A 24,736-nucleotide genomic window follows, 5' to 3' on the forward strand; every position below is an offset into this window, starting at 1 on the left:
TCTTCGAGATGACTCTTATACTTTCGTTTATCTCGAGCTCGTACAACCTCCCGACAACGATACTCACACACTACAAGTACTTTCGACTATTTTCGTTGATTATTTTCGAATAAAAGATGCGAAATACAAAAAATCCAAATTCTCGATCGATAAGCTGCTGCTGATACTCATAAATTGATATAATACGATTTGATTAATAATATTGAATATATAATCAATTTAAACGCCATTACGCGAGGTACTTCGTCGAATGATTCCAAGTTTTTTTGTCAATAGTCTGATCGATTTTTAATAGCATCATACATCTTTAATTTAGCGTACAAAGTTTCGTCATGTAAATAACCAGCATTCCTTATGAATTAGATCGTTGATATATTCATAGTCAAAAATTATGCAATCAATCTAATATGATTATTTTTACCAAAATAAATAACGCCAATGAAGGCTTGTAATAGTTGTAGGGCATATCGAGCGAGATAAATGAAAAATTGTCACCGCCTTTTACAAATCGTGCTGTTTACCAAATTTATCGTACTTTTACGATGCTTAAATTCATTTTCATTTTCTTAATAACTTTATTAATATTAAAATATACGATATTAATCATAAAAGAAATCACTTTCATTTAACTATAATGCTTTTCTTTAATCACTAATGAATTAAAGCTCGATTTTAGAGATGATTTTATTTCACATCAATTGATATATGTATGCCTTCCGCTCTATTCGTTCTTTTTCTTTTTTTTCTATTCAACTAGATGAAAAATGAAGAATAAAGCCATTATAAAGAACAATTATTACTGCTTCCTATAGGGCCAACGGACTTGAGCATGAAAAATACAAAGCCGCTGCTGAGCCACAAGTTGAATGCCACGGAAATGACCGCCGTGCGACAACTGATAACGGGATACCGGGAGTCTGCTGCCTTCCTTCTGAGATCCGCCGACGAACTTGAGCAGCTGCTGCATCAGCAACCTTAAGAAGCTAGACAACAAGACAACACGACGACAAGACAACTACTACTAGTACCACTATTGCTATTACTATTACCATCTCTACTGATGCTGTTACTGATACTGTTACTCCTTCTGCTACCATCACTACTACTACCACTACTACTACTTACTACTTACTATAATTACTAATACTACAGCTACTATCACCACTACCACTACCAATACTACTACTACTACTACCACTACTACCACCACTACCACCACTACTACTACTACTACTACTACTACTACTACTCCTACTACTACTACTACTACTACTACTACTCCTACTACTACTACTACTACTACTACTACTCCTACTACTACTACTACTACTACTACTACTCCTACTACTACTACTACTACTACTACTACTACCACCACCACCACCACCACCACCACCACCACCACCATCACTATCAACACCACCACCACCACTACTATTACTGCTACTGCAATTACTACAACCACCATTTAACGACAACTACGATTACGACACCACATCCGTTCGATTTTATTTTTTCATGCATTCTCGTTTTATGCTAAAAAGAAACTTAAGAAAGAGCTTTTCTTGTAGCATTATATAAATATATATAGAAACAGCGCCATATTATACCATTCGATACAGGGTGTACATATACATAAATAGAGAAAATAATTCCGAGAATATTTACTTAATTAACAAGATATACATAAACGAGATATACGTGCGGCTCAAGTAAATGCAAAAATGCGAGCGAATGACAAACGGGCGAATGCATTATTTGGTCTAAAATTATTTTTTATTATTATAACCACCCATTGCTTAGGAAAGGAGAAATTCCGTAAACAAAATGTGTCTACAATTATCTCCAATGGTTATTTACGTTAGTGTCGTACAACACTCAATTTTTAAATGAGTTATTTTTTATTAATGTTCATTTTATCGATCTATATTTTATGTTAAACGAATTCGAGATTTTGAAGTTTGAGACGTTACTTATCGAGAAAAATTATTTAAATATAAACGTTCAAATTTTAATTTCATCATTATTGACATTATTATAACATTGTTTTTAATTTCATATGTTATTTTATTATTGGTGGAGTTTTGCTTAAAAATGCCTTAATCGAATCACCAGTAGAAATTAAAAATTTATTTTTAATATTTTTGAGGCTTGGGCCTAAGAGATGTTATTTAAGCGTTGACGAGCTTGTAATAGTGAAACACTACTATGTATATAAATGATAATTTAAAAGGGAAATTTTTTCGATTTTTAAAGAATTACATGCGGCGACGTCGTTACATAATTGTAGCGATATTATGAAACGTCATTGAATTACGTAGGTAAAACGAAGTAACACACTACGTAAATGGTGACGTGTGTGTGTGACTTAGTTGGACCACTTGAGGTGCGACAAGATGGCACAAAACTATTAAAATTAAGAAAAAAAATATTCTGCAAAAAATACCTATAAAAATTAATGAAAAAATTATATTGCTTACGTATCAATGTATCAATATTGACAAAAGTTTTTAATGTTATTAACAAACGTTCGGTAACTGTTTTTGGGATTTATTCGGCATTTAGGTATACTGCTGGGACCATCTTGTCAAGATAGATAAGAAAGCATACACGTTTTATTGGTCTCTTTACACATCACAATGCTACCAAAGAAACTTACTAATAATTAATAATAATCTATATAATAGAAATAAGTCGTTCGAGTTAACTCCTCTTTCTTTTCTCGTATTAAGTACCGTTAAAATAAAATTTTAATTTTTATAATTATCTTTATTTATTAAATAATACAAAGATAAAAATAAAAATATATAAAAGAAGAGGAAACAAATGACGTATGCATTTATGCTCGTTCCTGTTTATTGTAAAATATCTATATTTCCTTATTAGCCTTCACTGAAAAAGTAGGAATAAAAAGAAGGCAGTCTTGATTGACACCGAATGAAAGTTATTTTTTATTTCTCATATTGTTTTCTGTACATAGTCTATATAACGTGAAACATAGTTATGTGTATATTACTAATATTATGTTAAAATTAATTATTTACAAACAAATGCGATATATGGAGGAAAGAAGGACAAAAAAGAAGACAGAGAGAGAGAGAGAGAGAGAGAGAGAGAGAGAGAGAGAGAATGCTGATATTATACGAGTGTATGCGTATACACATATGTATGAAAGATGATGAATGTACATATAAATGTAAAATAGCCGTATGAAAAGATACGATATAATAATAGATTCATGAAAAAGAAATAAAAACAGTTCCGTGACACATTCCATCGAACGGAAAAGAGTGAAAAACAGATTTCATTTCATTATACTCTTTTTAATGCAAAGAAAACAAGTACCGAATCAGAACATTTTTGGAATAAATGGAACTTTTTTTTGAGATATTAGAATTTTATAAATAAGTTCTGCAATGATCTAGGTTAATCTTTTGTAATATATCAGATAAAAAAATCATTTACTTGATCGTTCTTAATTGTAGCAATTTTTTGAATTCACTTTTTTTTATAAGGGAATTTTTTTACAGTCAAAATATTAAATAAGAACTAGTACCATAAATATTATTCATAGCAACTGAAAGCATACTTATTAATAACAATAGTCTTACAAATATGTACTATAATCACTACACGAATTTTGAGAAATCTTCTCAGAAGCTCGATCATCCGTCATGATTTCATAACAGATTTTCCATTTCATCAACTTACATAGATTTTTGTGTTAAAAATCTGATCGATTATAACATTCATTTCCAATGCCGATATATATAATCTGTTATATTCTAATGTCTCAGTACAGAAGTATTTTTCACTCTTTCATATTTTTGCTAAGTTCTACATAATTTTAAAACAAATTTAATTAATTATTGTAGGCTTTTTATAAATTTTTATCGTAATAAATGTGAAATTTTCGGTTGTTTTAGATAAACATAAGTAAAATTATTTAATAACACTTTAAAAACAATTTTTTAATTGTATTGTGACCGATTTTTCTTGTACTTCTCGTAATTTGAGTGCCATTCACGACATACAAAAATTTATCAATACGAACTGTTAGAACTGTATAAATAGATAAAAAAGAAAAAAGCTATACCTCTGTTTCATTGTGTATAAACATTCATTAATATTCATATATTTTATATAGTTTTGTACTTTTTATTTGTTTAAGATTTTTAAAATTACTTAGATATTTAAGTATTTAAGTATGCGTTAAACTAAGTGGTCAGATTTTTTTATTAAGTTAATGTAATTAAATGTCATAAGTTTGGTACTTGTAATTGAAAACAAATATAAATTGTTGTAAAAATACTTGGATAAGAATATTTATTGCTTTGCTATTAGTACTCTGGTTATTTAATTGCCTTAAATTTGTATTCACACGATGAACAGAAGTCATAAACTGAGACACACCAAGATTGACTTTTAAATAGCATAGATGATACAGATATATTATCAGGATCAGATGGCCAATTTGTATTATGTATTTTCAATTCAGGCAGTTATATTAAGTAAAAAGAAAAAGAAAAAATATTATAATTGTCAATGATTGACTATTACAGGCGAATAGCTAATTACACAAATCACTTGTTCGAAGAGTTTGAATAGTTTTCTATTTAATTTTAGTATATCTTGAATAATACATTGAAGTGACACTTTGATCATTACAAAGCAACTGAATTTTCAGCTAAATGCGTCAAAATAAAATTTTATTATAATTATACACAAGTCAATTTTATATTTATAATATTTTTGCCCGATTTTTTTCATCATTTGTTCAAACAAGTCAACACTTAATTCTGAAAAGTATTTGTACAACAAAATTATTTACTCAATTAACTGTTCATATAAATAACATTATTGTACTAATTTATAAGACTAAATTATAAGAGCATCTAGAGAAACTAATGCTAAAATTTCAGTTCGTTTAATAACTTATTTAACGAATTAATTAAAATATATTAAATATATATGATAATATAAATATTACAATTTTTCATTTCCAGATATCCTAATATTTGACATAAAAACTTAAATATTCATTATTAATTTTTTATTTAGCGTTACAGTTAACATTGGCTTTTTTAATAAAAATATTAAACTAGAATCAAATACGTATTATTTTTTATTTGTATTACAGATTATTGTCGTCGATATACTAAAGATAAAATATATGATTATAAATATGTTTATACGCAAGGAAACAACCTCTGTGATAAAAACATTTATGACAAAACAAGACACAATGTGTTTATGGTAGCGCTACATAACGAAAAATATTAAGAAACTTGTAGGTACGAATTTATGTCATTGAAAAAATTATTAATAAAAGTAAATGTAAAGAATAAAATTATTTATACAAGCGCTACCACACCACCAAACTAAATAAGAAGTGATAATTTCACAAAGATTTTATGTGTACAGAGAATTGATTAGAATAAAATTGGGAATAATATATGAAGGAAGAGTAAAATAATAGTTTTTTCATTCTTGCATACATTGTAGCTCCAAGAAAAATCGAAAATGTCTGTCTGTCATATGCGGAGTACTCTTTAAATTCTTATATATATATATATATATATGCATACGCAAATGTGTGGAAGAAAGTAACACACTCGCAAGTGTCGTAATCACGAATTGATGTATATTAAAATAAATGAATATGTATTTGTTCCTGAAAAAATATTAAAAATAATTAATAGTAGGTATAATGAAACGTAATATTAAAGGATAACGTTTAAAATAATTTGATGGTACATACTTTGCTTATAAATAATGATATGAAAATAAACACACACACACACGCGCATACACACACGTACGTACACCTACATGCATACATATTTATATAGATATATAAAATAACTAGATAATTATTATAAAGTTGGTACGGTCTTTGACGATGCCTTGTCTGTAAATGTAGTACCATACAAACGTTGAACAAAAAACAAAATATTATTATCTTGTAAATGTTTTACCAAATATAATCAATTATATAATACAATTATTTATTTCTGTAAAGTTATTTATGCGATCCATTATCTCATAAATAAATTATTTTCAAAGGTTTATATAGAGCAAAGCATAAATTTTTATCTCAGATTGATTTAATGATATACTTTATAAAATTTGTTTATAAGTTGTTTACTATTTAAATATTAATTCAACAATGTATATTCAAAACTTAACTCGATTAATGAATTAAGTTATAATAACGTTTAAATATTTTTGTACATTGGAGTGTACAAAATATTTCAATATTTTAATATTATTTTTTTATTTAATAATGAGTAAATTGAGATTCACAGTGATTAAAAATGTGTGTTTTAATATAATCTATACAACTACTTTTACATGTATACATATTCTTATAATTATATATTCTTATAAATAAACAGCACCGGGTACTCAATTTGGGAGATCTTAAAACTGCATTCATCAAAAATATCAATAAATTCTTATATCTATATTCATAAATTCATAGTTTAATTTAAACTTTAACGTAAAATTATTTTTAAATTATATTTCCATATTTATTAAGTATGAAATATAATATTCTATCACATTAGGCTAAAACGCAACACTCATTCGCGATATAATAACATTGTTATTGTATCTCACTAAATTATCGATAATATAATTATCTAAAAATTTTTATGGCTTTTTTATTTTTCTTAAAAGATTTTTACAATATGGCAAATTGTCGCTTTTAAACGCAAATTTGTGAAGATTACTTTTACCACAGTTTTGTACATTAAAATTCAAGTGGCGTATAAATTACGTAAATAATTCTTCTTTTATTTTATTCCAAGAAAACTTAATTAACCAAACTAATGCGATGAAGAATATTATTAAGCAAAATGGTAAATTATTATTGTAGCTGGATCTTCTGTCATTATATTTGAAAAAGTGACATAAATGCGAGTTGTCATCTCATTTCCAATGCTATTTATTTGAAGTATGAAACGAATATTATTTTCAAATAATTTTGTTTAAGGATTTCAAATGAAAATTATCGTCTCCATAACATTGGATAACTCATAGATCTTAACATTTAATATTAGCTCAAAATCTGCGTACCTAGGAGTGTAATAATGACTTTACCTTTCCATGGAAATAATAGAATCGATAAGATGCATTTATTTAAAATATAATATATATATATATATATTGCACTGATAATACTGTAAGCAAATTAAAAGAGAGTGAGAGAGAGACAAAGAGGGAGGGAGGGGGGGGAAGAAGAAAAGTAGTATTAAACAATTCGATAAACGTTCACAGATTCCTATGTAAAAGCTTAAAAATTGAAAAGTACCATCAACCTTATCTATCTTAATTAAGTTTTATGAAATTTCAAAAGTACTTGCTAGATTCAAGATTTGCATTTTAGAATTCAAAAAAACTGCTTTGAAAGTTTATCTCGCAATAAGCTGCCTGGTTAAAGTATACGGTACAATGATTGAACAAGGGCAGATGACGGATCACGTTAGAGTTTCTCTGCGTTATCTGGATGCTGTAGAACAGTCGTAACTCTGGAGTATTATTAGGATTACTGCTGATGCCGAGATAACGGCAAGCATTTGTTGTCTTCTGCAGGTTTATGTAATTATTGACGATTATGTTGGGCGATCGTTGTCGTTGTTTTGTTTGCGTTAGTGAATTTTATTGATGTGATTGGCCAAGCAGCAGGACAGAAAAACGCCGAGCAGTGGAAAAACAGCAACGCCGAAAGCGCTTCCAGCGACGAGACTGACATTGCTCTTGATGAAGTATATCACGCGGTTGTAACAGCCCTAAATTAATATAATTAAGAGAAGTAATGTAGTCTATTACATAATATTATAAAGTAATAATAAGTCATTAAACATTCAATTCAATTGTTCGATGCTCTTTAAAATCTAATTACGTATGTGTGTGCGTGTGTGTGGGCGCGTGCGCACCTGCATGTTGCGATTGAATTCTTGCGATTGATTTTTCAAATTGTTAATTGCAATAATATCGAATGCTTAGTTGAAATTTTCTCATTTGTTAAAAGAAGTATATGTCGGGTGTTTAAATCGATTGATATCCATTCTATTTATTTAGCTATATTAATACAATTTCATCAGCTGTATTATTTATTAATTATATGTTTTTACTATAGGTTACACGATTCATAACTATTGTTTTATTTTTCATTATTTTAAAATATCAATTAGTCCTATTGTTAATAAATAAATTATTTATTTAGACAAAATTATTATTATTAATATTATTGTTTTTTAAGTTATATATGAAATAACATATTTGCGTAACTATTTATATAAATAAATAAAAAATTTATTCCCTTTGTTCCGAGAGTAACGATGTCATATGAGTAACGAATATTAAATATTCTACATTTTTAAGGAATAGAGTATTGTGAAATTGATGATATCTTGTTATCTTAGAAACAAATATTAGAACAAATTTATATTGTGAGAAAAGAAAATTCTTGTATTAGATTAGTTGGTTAAATGTTGAATGGTGGAGCGGCACCGGGGAGGAGGGAGTGTATATTATCCGAACTTATGTGTGCCTTACTCACAATAATTGAACTTTCAACATTTAAAATTAGCCTGCAACTTTTTAACGAAAAGTTAAAGCAGCATGATATAAAGCAAAAGTAAATGATAAATAATATAGATTATCGAACCTCGGTATAAATATCGTCGGTATCTGTTGTATCGCATTCACCTTCTTGAACACTACAGCAAGAACTAGGAACAACTTTAGACGGTGCCATGTTCAACCAATCAGTATAAGCTTTGTTGCCGCAGCAATGAAGCTATTGTCAAATGATATTATTAAAATAAAGACAACATGTAAGATCAATATCATATTTATTATAGATGAAAATGAATATATGCTCATTAGCTATCAATCCGTTATGCTATCTTATTGGACTGTTATAATATCTAATAAAATCTGCAAATCATTAGAATTATAAAGTGACGTTAAAATAAGGTATTTTCATTATAACGACTTTTAAGAAAACGATTTGTACAAAAAATACTGACTTTCAATGGAATAATAATTTTATCAAAAAATTGCTTGAAATTAATCAGCTTGAAAATAATTACATTTATTTAATTAGCAACATTTATTTTTTCATTATTTTTATATAAACTATTTAATCTCGAATTAACCTGAAAGTAACCTGAAATTTTTAATTCTTTTCCACAATGTAAAATTATAGCATCCGCTTACGATACACTCTCTTTAACTTTCAACACGTAAGGAATTAACAAAGATTAATAATTTGTTATATCACAGTGGCGTAAAATAGATAAACAAATATGTATAATTAAATATATCTACCGTATTCTGCATCATATCAACGTGAAAGCTCTTGGTTTTATCAGTACCATAGGCAGTCAAACTATCATTGAGGCCTCGGTCGAAGCCTTCGACTAAAGAACTACGGTATGTGTATATTAAAGCGCCGACGCCGAGTTCAAGTAAGGTGATTACCGCTAAAAATCCACCGTACTGTAATTTCAAATATTTTCATATACATTGTTAAGCTCCATACAATGCACTAAGAGTTAATAAGCTCAAACAAGAAAAATTGTTGATTGGATACGTAATTAATAATGTTAATTGTTTAGAATTTATATCGTTCATCAGACTACAAATAATTGATTAGAAGATAGATAGAATATTAGCTTTAATAACTTTTAAGTTATTGTCAATTCATTAAAATATTCAAAATATTGGTTATGAATTTATGTACAAATTATAATTAACCGTTACAATTTCAAAGAGATAAAAGGAAAAACAAATGTTCTACGAATTTTCTATAAGTACTCGAGTATTACAGATTTTTAAGAATTGATAATTATAATGTAAATTTAAATAACATATATTTAAATAAAATATTTAAGGTTATCAGCATAACATTATTACAATTTTATATATTAAATAATATTAAATAATCGTTGAATATTTTATTTCACAATTAACAATTAGCGAAATATTCATGTAATCAAAAAAAAAAAAAAATAATAATAATAATAACAATAATAGTAATAATATATATATATATATATATATATATATATATCTAAATTTCTAAAAATGTTTGTTGATCTTTATGTAAAATTTAAATCGTTGATAGCCATTTATCTAAGTTTTTACATATATTTTTTTTTTAATAAAAAATATGTTAATATACGGCATATACATATAACGTAATAGGAAAATAAAACAATTTTGTAATTATACATCGCATGAAAATATTATTGCTTTAATTTGAAAACGATTTGCATTTAAAAAAATGACAAAACATACTAGTTTAATCAATACAATCATGCATGTCTATCAATCTATTGAAAGCTTTCTGAAGTTTATTAAAAGAAGTAAGGTTCGCAATGTCGAGTCTTCGATTTCAAAAAAACCTTTACCCAATTATTACGCCATTTGCTGTTCGCCTGACAAGATTGGCGTCATAATACATCGATGCGATAATAAATGCCACCTTCCCTTAATAGACAGTAATTGATAGAAGCAGCGATCGGTGCTATCAAGTAGGTTGCGCTTGCGAGGCAAATTATTCTTCGAAGCACATACGAAGCAAATACGAACTCAAAGTCATCGCTTACTCGCCGTTCCTGGGACACATATCGTCGTCCGAAGGAACGACGGCAAGCGAGCGAGTTCGAAAGCTCGAAGGAGCTGCCACCGGACGAAAAATTGTTGGGTGCACTTACAAGGTAGAGGAGAGCCGGATATTGGCGCGTGGTGCAGCAGCAGGCGAAGATGCCGACCAGGGCCACGAGCTTACCAAGTAAAATTACGGCCAGCAACGTCTCCCCACTGTTCTCAATGCCAAAGCTCGAGCTGTCCTGCAATTGCAGCTTCATCCAAATGCCGATGCACATCACGGCCAGGCCCGAGCACTGCGGTGCAGTCAAAATAATCCATAACAGCGAGGGCTTGCGAGGGTCAGGATCGCGAGTTGCAGGCTCGGGCGACTTACGCTGAACGCCAAATTGAAGAGCATCAGCAGCGTGGTCACGCAGACCGTTGCCGCGACGCTTCGCAGCTGCTTCGCCATGGCCGACGACCTCACCGGGGGTGCCTCAGTACCGCCCACGCACTTGGACTCGACGTGCTGCTAGGGACGAGCGATCGATGCGGCCCACCAAAGCCGCCCCCAGCACGTCGCTGCCGCTGCATTCATTTCCGCAATCATTTCGAGCCTGTGCCGCGCACGCGTACGCACAGCCCTCCGGCCGGTGGGATTATCGAGGAAGGCACGACCCCGGGCCGAAGGGTTACACCGAGGCGGAAATCAGGGCTAGTGCTTCTGGCCGCCCACATTATTATTAAGGGCGTCCACATAGCGAGCGACGGTTCCTGATTTCTCACCTCGTCGCTCTTCTTCTTGCCTTTGGCTCTCATTTCCCTCCTCCTCATCCTCCTCATCCTCCTCATCCTCCTCCTCCTCGTCGTCGTCGTTATTATTGTTGTTATCGTCGTCGTAGTTGTTGACATCGTCGTCGTCATCGTCGTCAAAATCCGAAGCGAGGAAATCACCGCAATCGAGTCGCGCGCTTGGCCTCCTCCTCCTTCTCGTCGTCGTCGTTGTAGCGCCCGCCTGATTTCGAATCTCGCCTACGGTCTTGAAGTAAATGCTGTGGTCGAGACTGTAGGTCTCAAGGCACCGGCCGTCCACATTACCGTTCGACTTGTAGTCGAGGCTGCAGTAAACGAGGCGCGCTCGCTCCGAGGGCGTCTCCGTGGTCGTACGCCCGGACGGCGAAAGCTTCGTCGAGCGCAGCCGGTTGTAGCCCCGAGCGTAGGCGGCCCAGCGCTCGAGGCGTTGTAGCACATATTCGGTCTCCTCGGTCCACCAGAGCGAGAGGTTCCTGGAAAGCGAGAAGCCCGAGTCCTCGGGGCAAGCGACTCCCATAGTGGTAGGCGGACGACTGCCGTAGAGCGCCGAACACGAAGCGCTTCTCGTAGGCCCGAAGCCTCACCGAGTGAGCGCTAAGCCTCCCTGATCCTGACCTTCTCTTCGCACGAGCGTCACCACGACTAAATAAATATCTCGTCCGCTCGACTTCGTAATACGACTCGTGGCTTCTGAAGGTCGCGTCGCCGTTTAGTTTTCGCCGTTGGTTGTTATGGTAGCCAAGGTCGAGACAACAAGCTACGGCTTTGAATACTTTTCATTCTCGAGCTTAAGTGCCCGGCGAAACTTTACCGATAATGCGTCCTTTGCTTGCTCGCTTACCTCCTCACCGACAAATACAACAAATCAGATTCACCCCAATCTCATTTGATCAATGAATTACGCTTCGCGTACTTAAGCACGGCAATTTCCCATCTCGCACTCTCGCACTCTCGCACTCTCGCACTCACTTCATTCAACGTCTTTATAACCAGCTGAATGTTTAGATGGACCGTAAGAACTCTTGGAATACCCATGAACATTTCTCCATTTAGATCTATCTATCGTCTATCGATTTTATCGACCAACATTATTAATGCCAGCCTCCGTGACACACGTTTATTATTCATTATATTGCACATTACCATCAACATTTTATCGCGATTCGTTGATGAATTTTTTTGCTTCTTTTTACTCTTTCAATTATTTTTAAAGCATATTGGAACAATTATGAATGTTGATTTTTAAATAACTATTTAAATAAAAAAAAAATAAAAAAAAAAGAATTAAAAAGAATAAAAAACATTTGTTCAATGGTAATTTGCCTTTCGATACTTTAATATCAATTTATGACAAATGATCTTACATATCTAACAAAACGCTCAATGTTAGATTTAATGTTTAACAAGACTTTAATAAAATTAATATAAGTTTTTAACGACAATTCAAGATATTTAGCAAAAACAAAGAACAACAAATGGTACGATTATTAAAGCATTATATTATAAATACGTAACTAGAGGTGATTCTTAAATGTATATAGACCTTTATTTATTTATCAAATTATATAAAACGCACGAAATAAATTGTAACGTGTCACATCCTACTTTTCTAAGTATTACTGTTACTTTGACACTAGTAGAATCTTCTTATCGATTATTCAATACTTATAAAGTTAAAATGACGCAATTGACATTGTAATTTAAAACTTAAATGAAATTCGACTTATCTGTAATTTATAATCGCACACAAGTATGCGCAAACAATTATAACAGTTAAAAATAAAGTATTAAAAATGTATAAAATACTTTTTTATAACTTTATAATAATACATATAAACAAAATTTCTTCGTAATTGTTCTCTATATTATTATAACATATTATTAGCTCAGCTATGTGGTATATGCATTTGCTTATGCTATTGTAATATTATATTTTTATATCAAACGTAAGAAAAAAATAAATAAAAGAAAATACAAACGATGATTTAAAATAATTTAAATATGTGACGTTATTTAATGAAATGAAAGAGGGTATGCGAAGATGCGCGTTACAAGGCTATTTGATTTACGGGTATTGATTAGCAAGATGAAGCTTTATAGTCAAGTTGCACTTGATAAGATTATTTATTACATTAAATTTTTCAATTAATTATACCAATAAGTGTTTCGTAATTTTAATAACCTCTTATTCTACTTTTATAATATAAAGCTAATTCTGTGTATCCGGCATAAGTATAACACGCAAGTGTCCATGCATCGTTATTTTTATTTTATTTTCAATGAAATAAAATTATGATGATAGAACAACCCCAGATAGATATTGATTTATAATTAAATGGATTTTAGGTTTCACATATTTTTATGATAAATATTTTTTTAAAAAGTAGTTAAATTAATTTTTCTTTTTTTACTGCAAAAAGTATTTTACGTTTTTCAAGGAAATCATAATGTAATTGCAAAATCAATACTAATTAATTTGAAATAATAGATATAATGTAACTGTACTGGATTCGTGTTATTTATGGAAAATAACTAGTTTATACTCTTTAGTTTTAAAATTTTTAAATATTTTTAAATAATTTCTAATATATATATATATATATATATATATATATATATATATATATATATATATATATTTGTTGTTGTTGCTTTTCTCTCATATCTAATTATTTATAATTATCAATTGTTCGACATTTAAAAAATATTTTTTTTTGTGTAAATCATAACTATAATAAGTTAATTTTTCCTCATTTATTATACTCGATATTTTATTTCTTATAGACATATAAATTGTTTTAGTCAAAATAATATTACCATTGCATTAAACTTAAAAATGGAATTAAAATAACAAAAATAAAGATAATGAAACATTCATGTTATAATAATTATTTATTAGACAGCACAATCGTCAATACATAGGATATATGATAATAGAATTATATATAATTTATATATAATGTGAAAAGCTTGTACTATAGGTAAAATAGATAATAATGAAAACGAGACCCAGCTCGCATAATATTCAAAAACCTTAAAGTTTTTAAATATGAATTTGTTCACAGTCATAAAAAAGGTATATGTACAAAATTTATAACAAGAGCAATAATTACTTAATTAATTTAACTCGAAAGTATATACAAGATTAATGTACACAATATTTTTTTATTTAAAATAATAAAGACCATTATTAGGAAATATAAAAAAATTTTAAATAATCCGTTTCTCTGATTATTATTTATAAAAAAAAAATAAAAAATAAAGCTTAAACAAATATTCTAGACAGACAGCAAAAATATAAAAATGAATTTTTTTTCGTTTTAAATTATTGCTTATTTGAATTTATTTGAATTTAGTTTTCTCTTAATTTTCATGAATAAAATTAAAATTGATATCTTGAAGGTTTTTTAAATTCCAATATTCAATGCGATCAAGATATAACAAAATCAATTGGTTATATTTTGATATTTTCTTTCTGAATTAACAATATTTTGATTAAATACTTACTTTTAATCTTGTCTATTTACAATAAAATTTTTCGTAGCAATCGTAGACTAGAAAGAGGTAGATTACTAAATATTTAGAAAACTTCGTTAAAATTTTCATTTTTTAGTTGTTAAGATAAAATTGATAAATCTGACATCTAATTTCCATAATCTGTAATCTGATGCGTCAACTGAAACTGAAAATTGTGTCCATTTTTTTTTTCTTCCTTTTAAATGAGTTTATAATAATCTACTAATATACAGCAAACCAGATACTGCAGATATTACATAAGCGTAATGCAAATTTAAAACCCATTTAAATTTAAATTTAAATACCCATCTTGACAAAAGTAGTCGATTCAAGATGGCATTATCAGTCTCAACACTACGTACGAACAGAGTATGGAACTAGTTGTCTGTAAGTTGCATTTTAAATATAAATCTTTCAATGAGTCATTCATTAGTATAAATCATTTCATTATAAAAAAAAAAGAAAAAAAAAAAAAAAAATATTGCTTATCTGTACAAATCAAGTAAGTTGGATACAAAATGGTATAAAATACTTTTCATATCATCTCATGAACTGCAGTCATACATTTTTAGATTTCTATTTTAATTCGTTTTAAGGTAAAATTTAATACTTATACTTAGTAAGAACTTTAAAAAAGACTATATTTCAAGTATCTAGATTTTCTATTAAAATTAAGTAATATATATATGAAGATTATTAAGTACTATTATCTAATTTTTAAAAAAACACCAGCTCACAAATGACTTATTTTGACACAGCACGTTAATTCAATTTTTACATTACCATAATTTCTCAGTTTTTAAAATTTTAACTATACAGTAAAAACATAAAAATAAAAATAGAACCGTAGTAGCTTAGAAGATTTTCATGACCATTTCGAGGTATGCAAATATTCACATTTTCTTACAAATCTGTGTATGCGATTAAAGTCTTATACGATCGAGTAATAACAGACGGTTTTAATGTACAATATCGATTTACTTAAAGCCAACTTCTCAGAATTTGACATGTTAAATTTTAATTTCAAATTTAACTTTAAACTGCACATACATAATTCAATTTTTTAAATACTGTACTTTAACATAATCAATAATAGAGACGTCGATTTTTTTCTTATAAAAATAGATATATGTAAATTTAAAAGATTTTTTAAATATAAAACTAATAAATTTCAATTTAGTTAATATTCTATTCATTCGTTAACTCTGATTGGAATAATTTTATATAAAAAGTATAAATTGATACATGAAATACTATCGTCGTTTAAAAAAAAAAATTTTTTCATTTTTTTTCTTCTTCTATAATTTAAATCGAGGTCAATGTTTAGTTAAATTAAATTAAAATTTAACATGTTTTTCGATTTGAACATAACATTCATTGAATAATAATTCGAGTACATTTTTAAACAGCCTATTTCTTATTAATATATAAAAAAGGCTGTATTTTGAATAAAATCCATAAAACCCAGTTCGAACATTTCAATATCCATAGAAATTATCCTATAATTTTATAAATTTAGTAATTTAATATCACCCAATTATTTATGCAAGACAATGAATATGAAATATATTAAAAATATATTTCAATCTACATAAAAGTTAACTGAAATTGGTTATGAATGATCAAAATATTGTTAAAATTTCAAATAAACACGGTGTTATAAAAATATAACAAAAAGACGAAATTGAAATTAAAATTATTATAGATCAAAAATACATTTAACGCAAAATTAATAACTACCTATTGTTTAATTATTATTTAAAGCTAATCAATGTTGTATAGAATTAGTAAAATGACTTGAGCATTATAAAAATTTCTTAGGTACGTATCCATAAAATAAGCTCTATAACACGAGATTTGATAAAAATTAATAAAACAATATAGAAATTCAAATATGTTTAGAATTTTTAAGTACTTCATCCTATAATCATATTCTATTAGTATTGTTCAAAAAAAAAAAAAAAAAAAAAAAAAAAAACATGGGCTTCCTGGTTACAATAAGCAATTCGATTACATTCGAAATATAATCTACTTAATTGGGAAATGTATCCTTATTGAAAATACTTTATTTCTGTTTCCAGAGATTAAACTAATGTACTTTTAAGGCTTTGTAAATTTTAATTGTATGATGTAACTTATGAACCAATTAAGATCTTAAAATAAATTTTTTTTTTTTTTTTTTTTTTTTTTTTTTTTTTTTTTTTTTTTTTTTATAAAATTAAAAGATTTTCAGCCTATAATTATGGATACTAAGTGTCAAGGCAGGTACTTGTATTTTATATTGAACATTCTGTAGGTCAAGATTCATAAATCAAACGTTGATAGTGGGGAAAAATTTCCCACGTTGGAAGATGTAAACCAAATTCAAGTGCCACAAGAACAGCAAATTCTGACGTTAAGAGATCCTTACGATTTAATCTTAATACATTTTCTGTCCTCTAGAAAGAAGTTTTCGAATGAGAAAATACGATTAAAATCAAATAGCAAGTTATAACTTAATATAAGTACAATTTAATTAATATATATATATATATATATATTTAAGAGAATATAAAAAAATTATTATATTAGTAGATACCAGTAATAGAATTAAGATTTTGAAATAAAATGTTTGGTCAATATCAATAAAGTAAAAGTACTGCCTAATCAAACAATTCACAATTGTCTTATTCATTAATAATTTAATAAATATTATATTTATAATTAACTCTAGTACCTCGATAAGTGATTTTAGTACTTGGCCTTTAACATCGTTTAGCTTGGCAGCAAGCAGAAGACAAGCGCCAGCACATAATTTTCGTGTTTGTTTTGTCACAACGTTTCGTAAAATTAATTTTTCAAAGTATACATATGCCATTGCTACGGTTAATAAATCAACTCCAGACTCCATTTTAGCAATTTTCCTCATTTCTCGTTTTAAGCTATGAATTAATGTTGTTTAATATTCGATATATATATATATTTAAAATAATTATTATATTACTTTAAAATCACCTCCGTAATTTACTAAGTGTGAGTTGAACATGTGGAAATTTCTCTTGAAATTTATCATTCAGTTCTTTCTTTAAATCAGAAGGTCGAACATAATCGATAACGGATGTCTAAAATATAAGTATTTAATTAATAATTTCAAACTTGTTCTAGTTGCATTCTCGCATTTATATTATTCTTACCATGTATGATGTGAATGTAAGTAAAGTTCTATGTTTACCAGCAATTAGCTCTGGATCATCCAATAAATTTGGATTATATTGAATTTGATCGTCCCATTCGTGAGCTAACAAATATTATGTAATCAAATTATATATTGTATATATAAAAAAAAATTATTTCTGATACCGTACCTTTAGAATCGGTTGCTAATACCACAGGTGGAGAATCGGCAACATGTTGCATACGATTAGTTGTCATGTCATATGACAAACACCTAAAATAATTAATTATTCAAATTAATTTTTGTTCCTTTTATTTAATACAAATTACATTTATATACATGGAAAGTTTTTTGTCGCGCGCATGTCTGTCTGTCTCTGGTGTGTGTGCGTGTGCGTGCGCGTGCGCGTGTGTGTGCATTCATGCACGTGCTTTTACATACGTAAAATGTGCAATGACGACTAACGTGTAGAATAGTAATTTTAAATAAAAATTTATAACAATCGTGATAATTAATCGATTAATCGGTTGATTAAAATTGCCATTAATGAATCTAATTTTCGATTTATTCCGATGTGATTTTTATTATTTTATCTCCTAGACGTTTATTTTATTTTTCTCAATTTAGCGATTATCCGTTGATTTGTTTTTAATACATTAAAAATGGAGACAAAAATGTAACTTAGAATCAATGAAAACAAATAAAACATTGTAATGGAAAAAATTGTATTCGCCAAAATTTTAAAAATAATTAAAATTGACTATTTTCGTCTTTACAATTGTATTAATTAAAATTCAATATTTCAAGTAATCTATCTTTAAAGTATTTTAATGCATTTTACAAAATAAACAAGTTTTTCATAATATGATATATTTTTCTTAAAAAATTTATTTCAAATTTTTATAGCGTATGTGCTTTATTTAGTACATGTTTTAATTATTAAACCATTGACATTGCAAAATGATTTATAATAGTGTCATTACTAAACACAACAAATTATTAGTGTAAGATTAAATCAACATTTTATTTTATGTATCATTAAAAGCTTTAAAGCTGTTATGAAAAGTTCATTTTTCAAATTTTAATTAAAGCACATCATATTATTATTTAAAATAACTCGGTAAATCATAAAATATTTTCTTACTTTCAGTTAAACTTTGTTAATGAATTTTTTATAAATACGTTTATTATTCGCACGACTATTTACAACAATGAATAATTAATTTAAATATTTAAAATGTCTTTTCAACTTTTTTTGGGTCTTGTAAAATTAATTTGAATGAAATATATTTAAAAAGAAAAGCGTAACAATTTATCAATTATGAACTATTTTTTTCATGAAATATTTTTTCATACAATAGCTGTAAAAGGTAAATAATTAGTGATATAATAATAATCATCTTTCGTTTATATTTATATGAATGTATATGTCTTTAGAAAACCAGTAAGGTTTGATAATTATGATTTTGACGTACATTATACACTAGGTATATCGAATTCTCAATATCTGATGAAATATTGCATGAAAAACGTTATATGAATCATATTTATTATCTCCAAATTCCATATTTAAACGATACTCTATATAAATCGTCATTTCTACTATATTACTACGCCTACCCTTCACCATTAAAAAATTTTAAAAAGCATGCGGTTATTGGTAAAACTGTTGTTTCAGTATTCTTAAATAATTAAAATTGTAATTGTAAATAAGATGAAATTTGTTTGCGATCATAATTTACAGTAGTCTTTTAATCTACTTAAATATAAAAGTAATTGTAAAACTTATTAAACCCAATACTGTATTTCATTTTCGCAATGTATTATAATCTTATCTATACCGTTAATAATGTAAATAAAGCTTAAGCTACTCTATATATTTCTGTGTAATATGTGCCGCAGTTATTGAATTAATGTTAAATAATAATGTTAATAAATTTCTTTCATTTTCAAAACAAGTCTAAAAACAACGGTCGAAGTTAATTAAAAATGTAAAATATATCGGTTTGTCCATTAAATTCAAAAGTTATAATGTCTAATGAAACGAGCACATTTTATGTCACTTTCAAAACATTTATTTCAATTACATTTTAAACGTCTGTAAAAAATGACTTTCAATCGTTTGACTAATAATACTAATTAGATATAATTTTTTAAATATTAATAATTTTATAAGAAAACATTCCTTTTATCAGGTAAATAAAAATTACAAGAATACTTAAAGTACAATTTAATATTTAAGATATTATTGCGATATTATAAAAATAACTAATAAAACTTATAAATAAATGGTAAAACTGCACATATATAATATAGTTATTTAAAAGCATGCAATAGTATATTGATATATAAGGTTATATATTTAATTATTATTATATTCGTATATAATTATATTGGTAATTTATAGAAAATACATAATATAGGAGTGATCTTATATTAAAAGAAATTAAAATATATAAAAATAAGTAATAGTGTTGTTACCTTTGAGAATTATGTAATAGTTGATTTGTCATATTTATTTAATCGATAATATTAAGAAAGTAGTATTTCAAAAATTGTCAATGATATAACGAGCTCCATTAAAGTATAAAAATTAAGAAGTACGTAATGAGAAAACAGTATTAAAAGATATTTGATATTGTTTCTTCCAGATATTCTTATTAATGACATATAAAATCTTATAATTCATATTTATATTTATAATATTAATAATATTCTAATAATGAATAGCTAATTAAAATAATATTGTTCGCTATGTATAATTAAGATTAAATATTTAAGATTACTGTAAAAACTGATCACTTCTTATAATTTATATTTTCATTAGCATTTGTAAATTATTAAATATATATTCCAATACTCTACATTAACCAAATATTTAAATAATCATATATTGTAAACAAAATTTGTTATTTGTTTACCACTTAGTATGATCCATGTTCCATGTTATGGTTTTTGTCCTGCAATTGTTAACACACCGTGATAAGTAATATTTTCAGTTATTAACAGCCAACTCGTGCAATATCTAAAATCCCGTTTATATCTCAAAACATTAGAGAAGCAATATAAAAACTTAACAGAGAAAACGATATATTCTAAACAAACTGAAATTATAATTAATTTAATATAAAGAAATGGGAATAAATATAAAGAAATGGGAATAAATATAAAGAAATAATTTAATATAAAGGGAATTCATTTAACATAACTATTATCAATTAGAATAATTTTTTATTAAACGTATTTACGTAATTTTTAATTTTTTTTTCTTTTTTTCATAAATTGCTGTCTTTCAGAGTGACGACTCGGAAAAATATAACAAATAAACGTATTGATAATAAAGGAATATAGTTTATACCTTGACACCACGTGATGATTACTATTAGTAGCAGCGTGCATTAATTCAACTGTCTCGCTATCACTTAAGTGCATTTTTCGTTCCTTTTGGAATTGTCTAGACGGTACAAGTAATTTGCCATAAGATATTTGCTGACCATCTTGAGCTCGTTCAATTCCTAATAAACCAAATGGATCTAAATTGTCATTAATAGCGGATAAAGGTCTTGATGTGATTGTATTTTTTCTCCGTCCTGCATCTTTGCGTAATTCGGACCTGAAATCATTGTGATTAATTAAACATTTGAAAATTAATTTCATTATTTTCGACTATAACTGTTCTGTAATATATCATTAATAAATCTTTACAATATTTTAGAAAAAAATTAATCTAAATTTGAATATTTGTTATTCTTGAATATTTAATAGTAGCAGCACCTTAATTTGAACGTACACTCAATAAAGTAATTAAATAAATCGTTATATACATATATATATATATATATATATATATATATATATATATATATATCAGAGAGATTTGACAAATATTTTTTTTAAATAAAATTAGTCTTGAGAAGTGAAAAATACTGTTAATTATCATAGAAAACTCTGCGTATATTAAAAATGTTATACTGTTTCAAAGTGCAAATTTATATGCTTTAATCAGATATTGTAGAATTATTAATATGTTATGTTTAATCGTTGAGTGTAATTGGCAATACATAATATTATTATTAACCAGCTAGTGCGTTGTCCTTTGCTATAAGGAAGTGAAGAAAATACCAAAAATGGTACTTTCTTTGAGGACACTAAAATAACTCGGTCCTCGGTTAATTTATGACCATTGATTGGTTTTTTCATAAAACGCAATTCCTTTGCAATTTCTGGTATAATTCCATTATTCATACATCCTGATTGTACGTTATTCAATGTTTTTACTTTTGCCTTTGCCGACTGTGATATAGATTTGGATCGTAATGATCCTATACTCTCATTACTACTATTATATTGGTTTTTAATATCTTCGGATAAAGTTGAAGTTTGATGTGTAATTCTTCGCTTATAATGTAGAGATCCAACTCGTCTCTCAACTAAAGAATACTCACTACCAGCTGTTCCCGCACTGTTAATATTTAAAATTATAAATTAATTAGCATACATATAAAATAAAGATTCTAATAGATTTTATTATTTATATTGATTGGTGATATTATGCCAGTTTATATTTGCATGTATATGTGTAAAAATACACGTCGACGGGTGATGTAAGATGCGATGTAATTATAATTATATCAAATAATTTTTATCAATTTTGCGAAAATAAAATTTATAAATGAAGTTGCAAAATAAATTACCTTACATTATCTAACAGATCAATTTTTACTGTAAATTATAAAATACTTAAAAATAACATTTAAAATAAAAATAGAATAATAATTTTTATGTTTACTTCATAAGTTTATATAATTTTTTTTATTATAATGAATTGACATCTTTATCATGAAATAATAGAGTGTTTTTGTTATTAAACATTATTGTTATTTCAGATAATGGTTTAATGTCTAGTTTAATGTAATTAAAAGAACTGTAAAATTGAATATTTACAATCATTTATTTTTATTAATTTACGATATTTTAAAGAAAATTATACAAATAATATTATAATTAATAATACTTACCGTTCTCTGAAAGAACTATGATAAGACGATAGTAGCTGAGGACAATTATGTTCTTGTTCTGATAAAATAGAAGCCCCAGCTCTGGCTGGAGTTACAGTTGTCTCTGAATCCGAACTAAACGAATGATCTGGTATTTGATTTGTTATGGGTTGAGGTGAATCATTTTGCCTTTCACATTGGTCTATAGTTTCATCGCACGAACCATCTAAAATATCATCCCAAGGAGTTTTTATATTGGATCGATTTTGTTTTGACAATTCAGTCTGAACTTCGCAAAGTTGAGAATTTAATATTCCATTACGAGGCAGTAATACCAATCGAGTATCTCTATGACTTCCATCTAGTGAAATATTGGAGAGAAATGTAAATGCAGCTAACCTTCTTCGAGATTGATTTTTCTTTAAAGCTGCTGCCATTCCTTTTTAATAATGGCAAGTTAACAAAATTTTCTGCGAGAGTCTAAGAAATAATATTATATATTAAATATTAATAAATATTATTAACCACAAGTAAAACTTAGAGTAAAATAATAAATCATATTTAATTAAGATGCATGTAAATAAGAAGCATGATTGTAATATGATTTTCATAATAAAAACAATATATTTTTATCAACGAGAATATAGTATTTGATGTTGAAAATATAAGACTGTCTCATTGTAAGGGATACTCAAACTTTTTTACCATTCCAGTGTAATTTATTGAAGTGACATTTACAACGTTATAATATAAAACGTATAAGTTTGTCTAATGATAAAATATAATTATGCTCTTTAATCATAGGTTTTTCATTTAACAAAATCCAAATATGGTGTATTTTGCATAAATGCAATGCATATAGGCATAATTTCACATAAACATTAATAGAGGTCCGTGAACGTTTGTGCAAGCATGTGTGCATAAATATTTATACATATAATCACCTGTCTGTTTTCAAGAGAAACAATGAGAATAAATAAAGACAGCTCGAGATCGGGCTGCAGTACCCGCTGAGGGAGGAAAACTAAGATCACGATTCATGTTCACTGAAAAGCACGCACTTAGTTCTTGAGTTTACCAACAAGGAGACAAACCGCACACGTAGTCGCGAGCCCTTAAAATTTGCTGCCATTGTTGCCTTTGCTTTCGTAAGATACGGGACGAGAAGATTATTGTCAAACACGGATGCGCGCTGTATCGTACTATTTAACAATATAAGCCATAACCCAATGACCCAAACTGCTCAAATAATTCCTACACTTGGGGAGTGTATCCGAAATACTGTCCTCGGCTTCTTTACCTTTCTCCGCGTAATCGACATTCACGTACACCAATGTCGATATCGCGATATTTATGCGCATACTCTCCGTCACATAGCTGCAGCCACACAAAATCACGCACGCACACACTCGCATGCTCGCGCACGGGCACACGGACACACAGGCAAGAAAGTGAAATGTACATGCCGAAGCCATGTAGATAGCCTCCTGTTTTTTTGCTCTGAATTTAAAAATAGTGACAGAGTGCACGCGTTTGCTATAGTTAGTCCTATAGCAAAACACGCTGTTAAAACAAAAATCATTCAAAATAACAACCATTGTAGTGAACATGAAATCTGATTCAATTATTAACATTGTTATAAAGAAGATAT

General features: G+C 28.1%; 4 protein-coding genes across 6 annotated transcripts in view; 1 reads left to right on the plus strand and 3 right to left on the minus strand.

The window, feature by feature from the left end:
- The window catches only part of LOC105369006 (nucleolar protein 4-like), a 40,842-nt gene extending 39,720 nt beyond the window's left edge, over positions 1-1,122 (plus strand). The window contains exon 9 of the mRNA XM_011508232.1: positions 813-1,122. Within this exon, the coding sequence (XP_011506534.1) occupies positions 813-979 (167 nt within the window). The 3' untranslated portion in view covers positions 980-1,122. The remainder of the gene's footprint in view (positions 1-812) is intronic.
- Positions 1,123-7,652: 6,530 nt separating this feature from the next.
- On the minus strand, positions 7,653-11,242 carry LOC105369007 (tetraspanin-6). Its single transcript, XM_011508233.1, has 5 exons — positions 11,000-11,242; positions 10,731-10,919; positions 9,340-9,510; positions 8,675-8,806; positions 7,653-7,793 (listed from the first exon to the last, which is right to left on the minus strand). The coding sequence occupies exons 1-5, from the start codon at positions 11,075-11,077 to the stop codon at positions 7,653-7,655; spliced, it is 711 nt and encodes a 236-aa protein (XP_011506535.1). The 5' UTR covers positions 11,078-11,242.
- Positions 11,243-11,488: 246 nt separating this feature from the next.
- LOC105359106 (uncharacterized) lies at positions 11,489-11,935 on the minus strand (the record flags this gene model as incomplete). Its single annotated transcript, XM_011495586.1, has 1 exon — positions 11,489-11,935. A coding segment is annotated over exon 1 (447 nt), but the record flags the coding sequence as incomplete, so codon positions are not given.
- Positions 11,936-17,159: 5,224 nt separating this feature from the next.
- Positions 17,160-24,476, minus strand: LOC105369008 (CDK5 and ABL1 enzyme substrate 2). 3 transcript variants are annotated; one of them, XM_011508234.1, is made up of 10 exons: positions 24,030-24,476; positions 23,107-23,565; positions 22,167-22,550; positions 21,447-21,701; positions 21,010-21,048; positions 18,279-18,361; positions 18,108-18,211; positions 17,929-18,035; positions 17,651-17,855; positions 17,160-17,372 (listed from the first exon to the last, which is right to left on the minus strand). In XM_011508234.1, the coding sequence occupies exons 2-10, from the start codon at positions 23,520-23,522 to the stop codon at positions 17,232-17,234; spliced, it is 1,734 nt and encodes a 577-aa protein (XP_011506536.1). In that variant the 5' UTR covers positions 23,523-23,565; positions 24,030-24,476; the 3' UTR covers positions 17,160-17,231. The 3 variants fall into 3 exon arrangements, with proteins under 3 accessions (XP_011506536.1, XP_011506537.1, XP_011506538.1); XM_011508235.1 differs by lacking the exon at positions 21,010-21,048; XM_011508236.1 differs by lacking the exon at positions 17,160-17,372 and having other exon boundaries at positions 17,811-17,855; positions 17,918-18,035.
- Between the last annotated feature and the right edge of the window lie 260 nt (positions 24,477-24,736).

This window comes from Ceratosolen solmsi, unplaced genomic scaffold, assembly GCF_000503995.2.
Source record: "Ceratosolen solmsi marchali unplaced genomic scaffold, CerSol_1.0 scaffold1, whole genome shotgun sequence".
In the NCBI taxonomy this organism is placed as follows: domain Eukaryota; kingdom Metazoa; phylum Arthropoda; class Insecta; order Hymenoptera; family Agaonidae; genus Ceratosolen; species Ceratosolen solmsi.

What these genes read in the sequence shown, in the direction of transcription:
- LOC105369007 (XM_011508233.1), bottom strand. Translation starts at nt 11,077, where the DNA reads ATGGCGAAGCAGCTGCGAAGCGTCGCGGCAACGGTCTGCGTGACCACG. An exon ending in TCTTCAATTTGGCGTTCAGC is followed by an intron (nt 10,920 to 10,999) that starts GTAAGTCGCCCG and finishes ACTGCACCGCAG; the next exon opens with TGCTCGGGCCTGGCCGTGAT. An exon ending in CCGACGATATTTATACCGAG is followed by an intron (nt 7,794 to 8,674) that starts GTTCGATAATCT and finishes ATATTAATTTAG; the next exon opens with GGCTGTTACAACCGCGTGAT.
- LOC105369008 (XM_011508234.1), bottom strand. Translation starts at nt 23,522, where the DNA reads ATGGCAGCAGCTTTAAAGAAAAATCAATCTCGAAGAAGGTTAGCTGCA. An exon ending in AATCATCACGTGGTGTCAAG is followed by an intron (nt 21,049 to 21,446) that starts GTATAAACTATA and finishes TAACAATTGCAG; the next exon opens with GACAAAAACCATAACATGGA. An exon ending in TTACATTCACATCATACATG is followed by an intron (nt 18,036 to 18,107) that starts GTAAGAATAATA and finishes CTTATATTTTAG; the next exon opens with ACATCCGTTATCGATTATGT.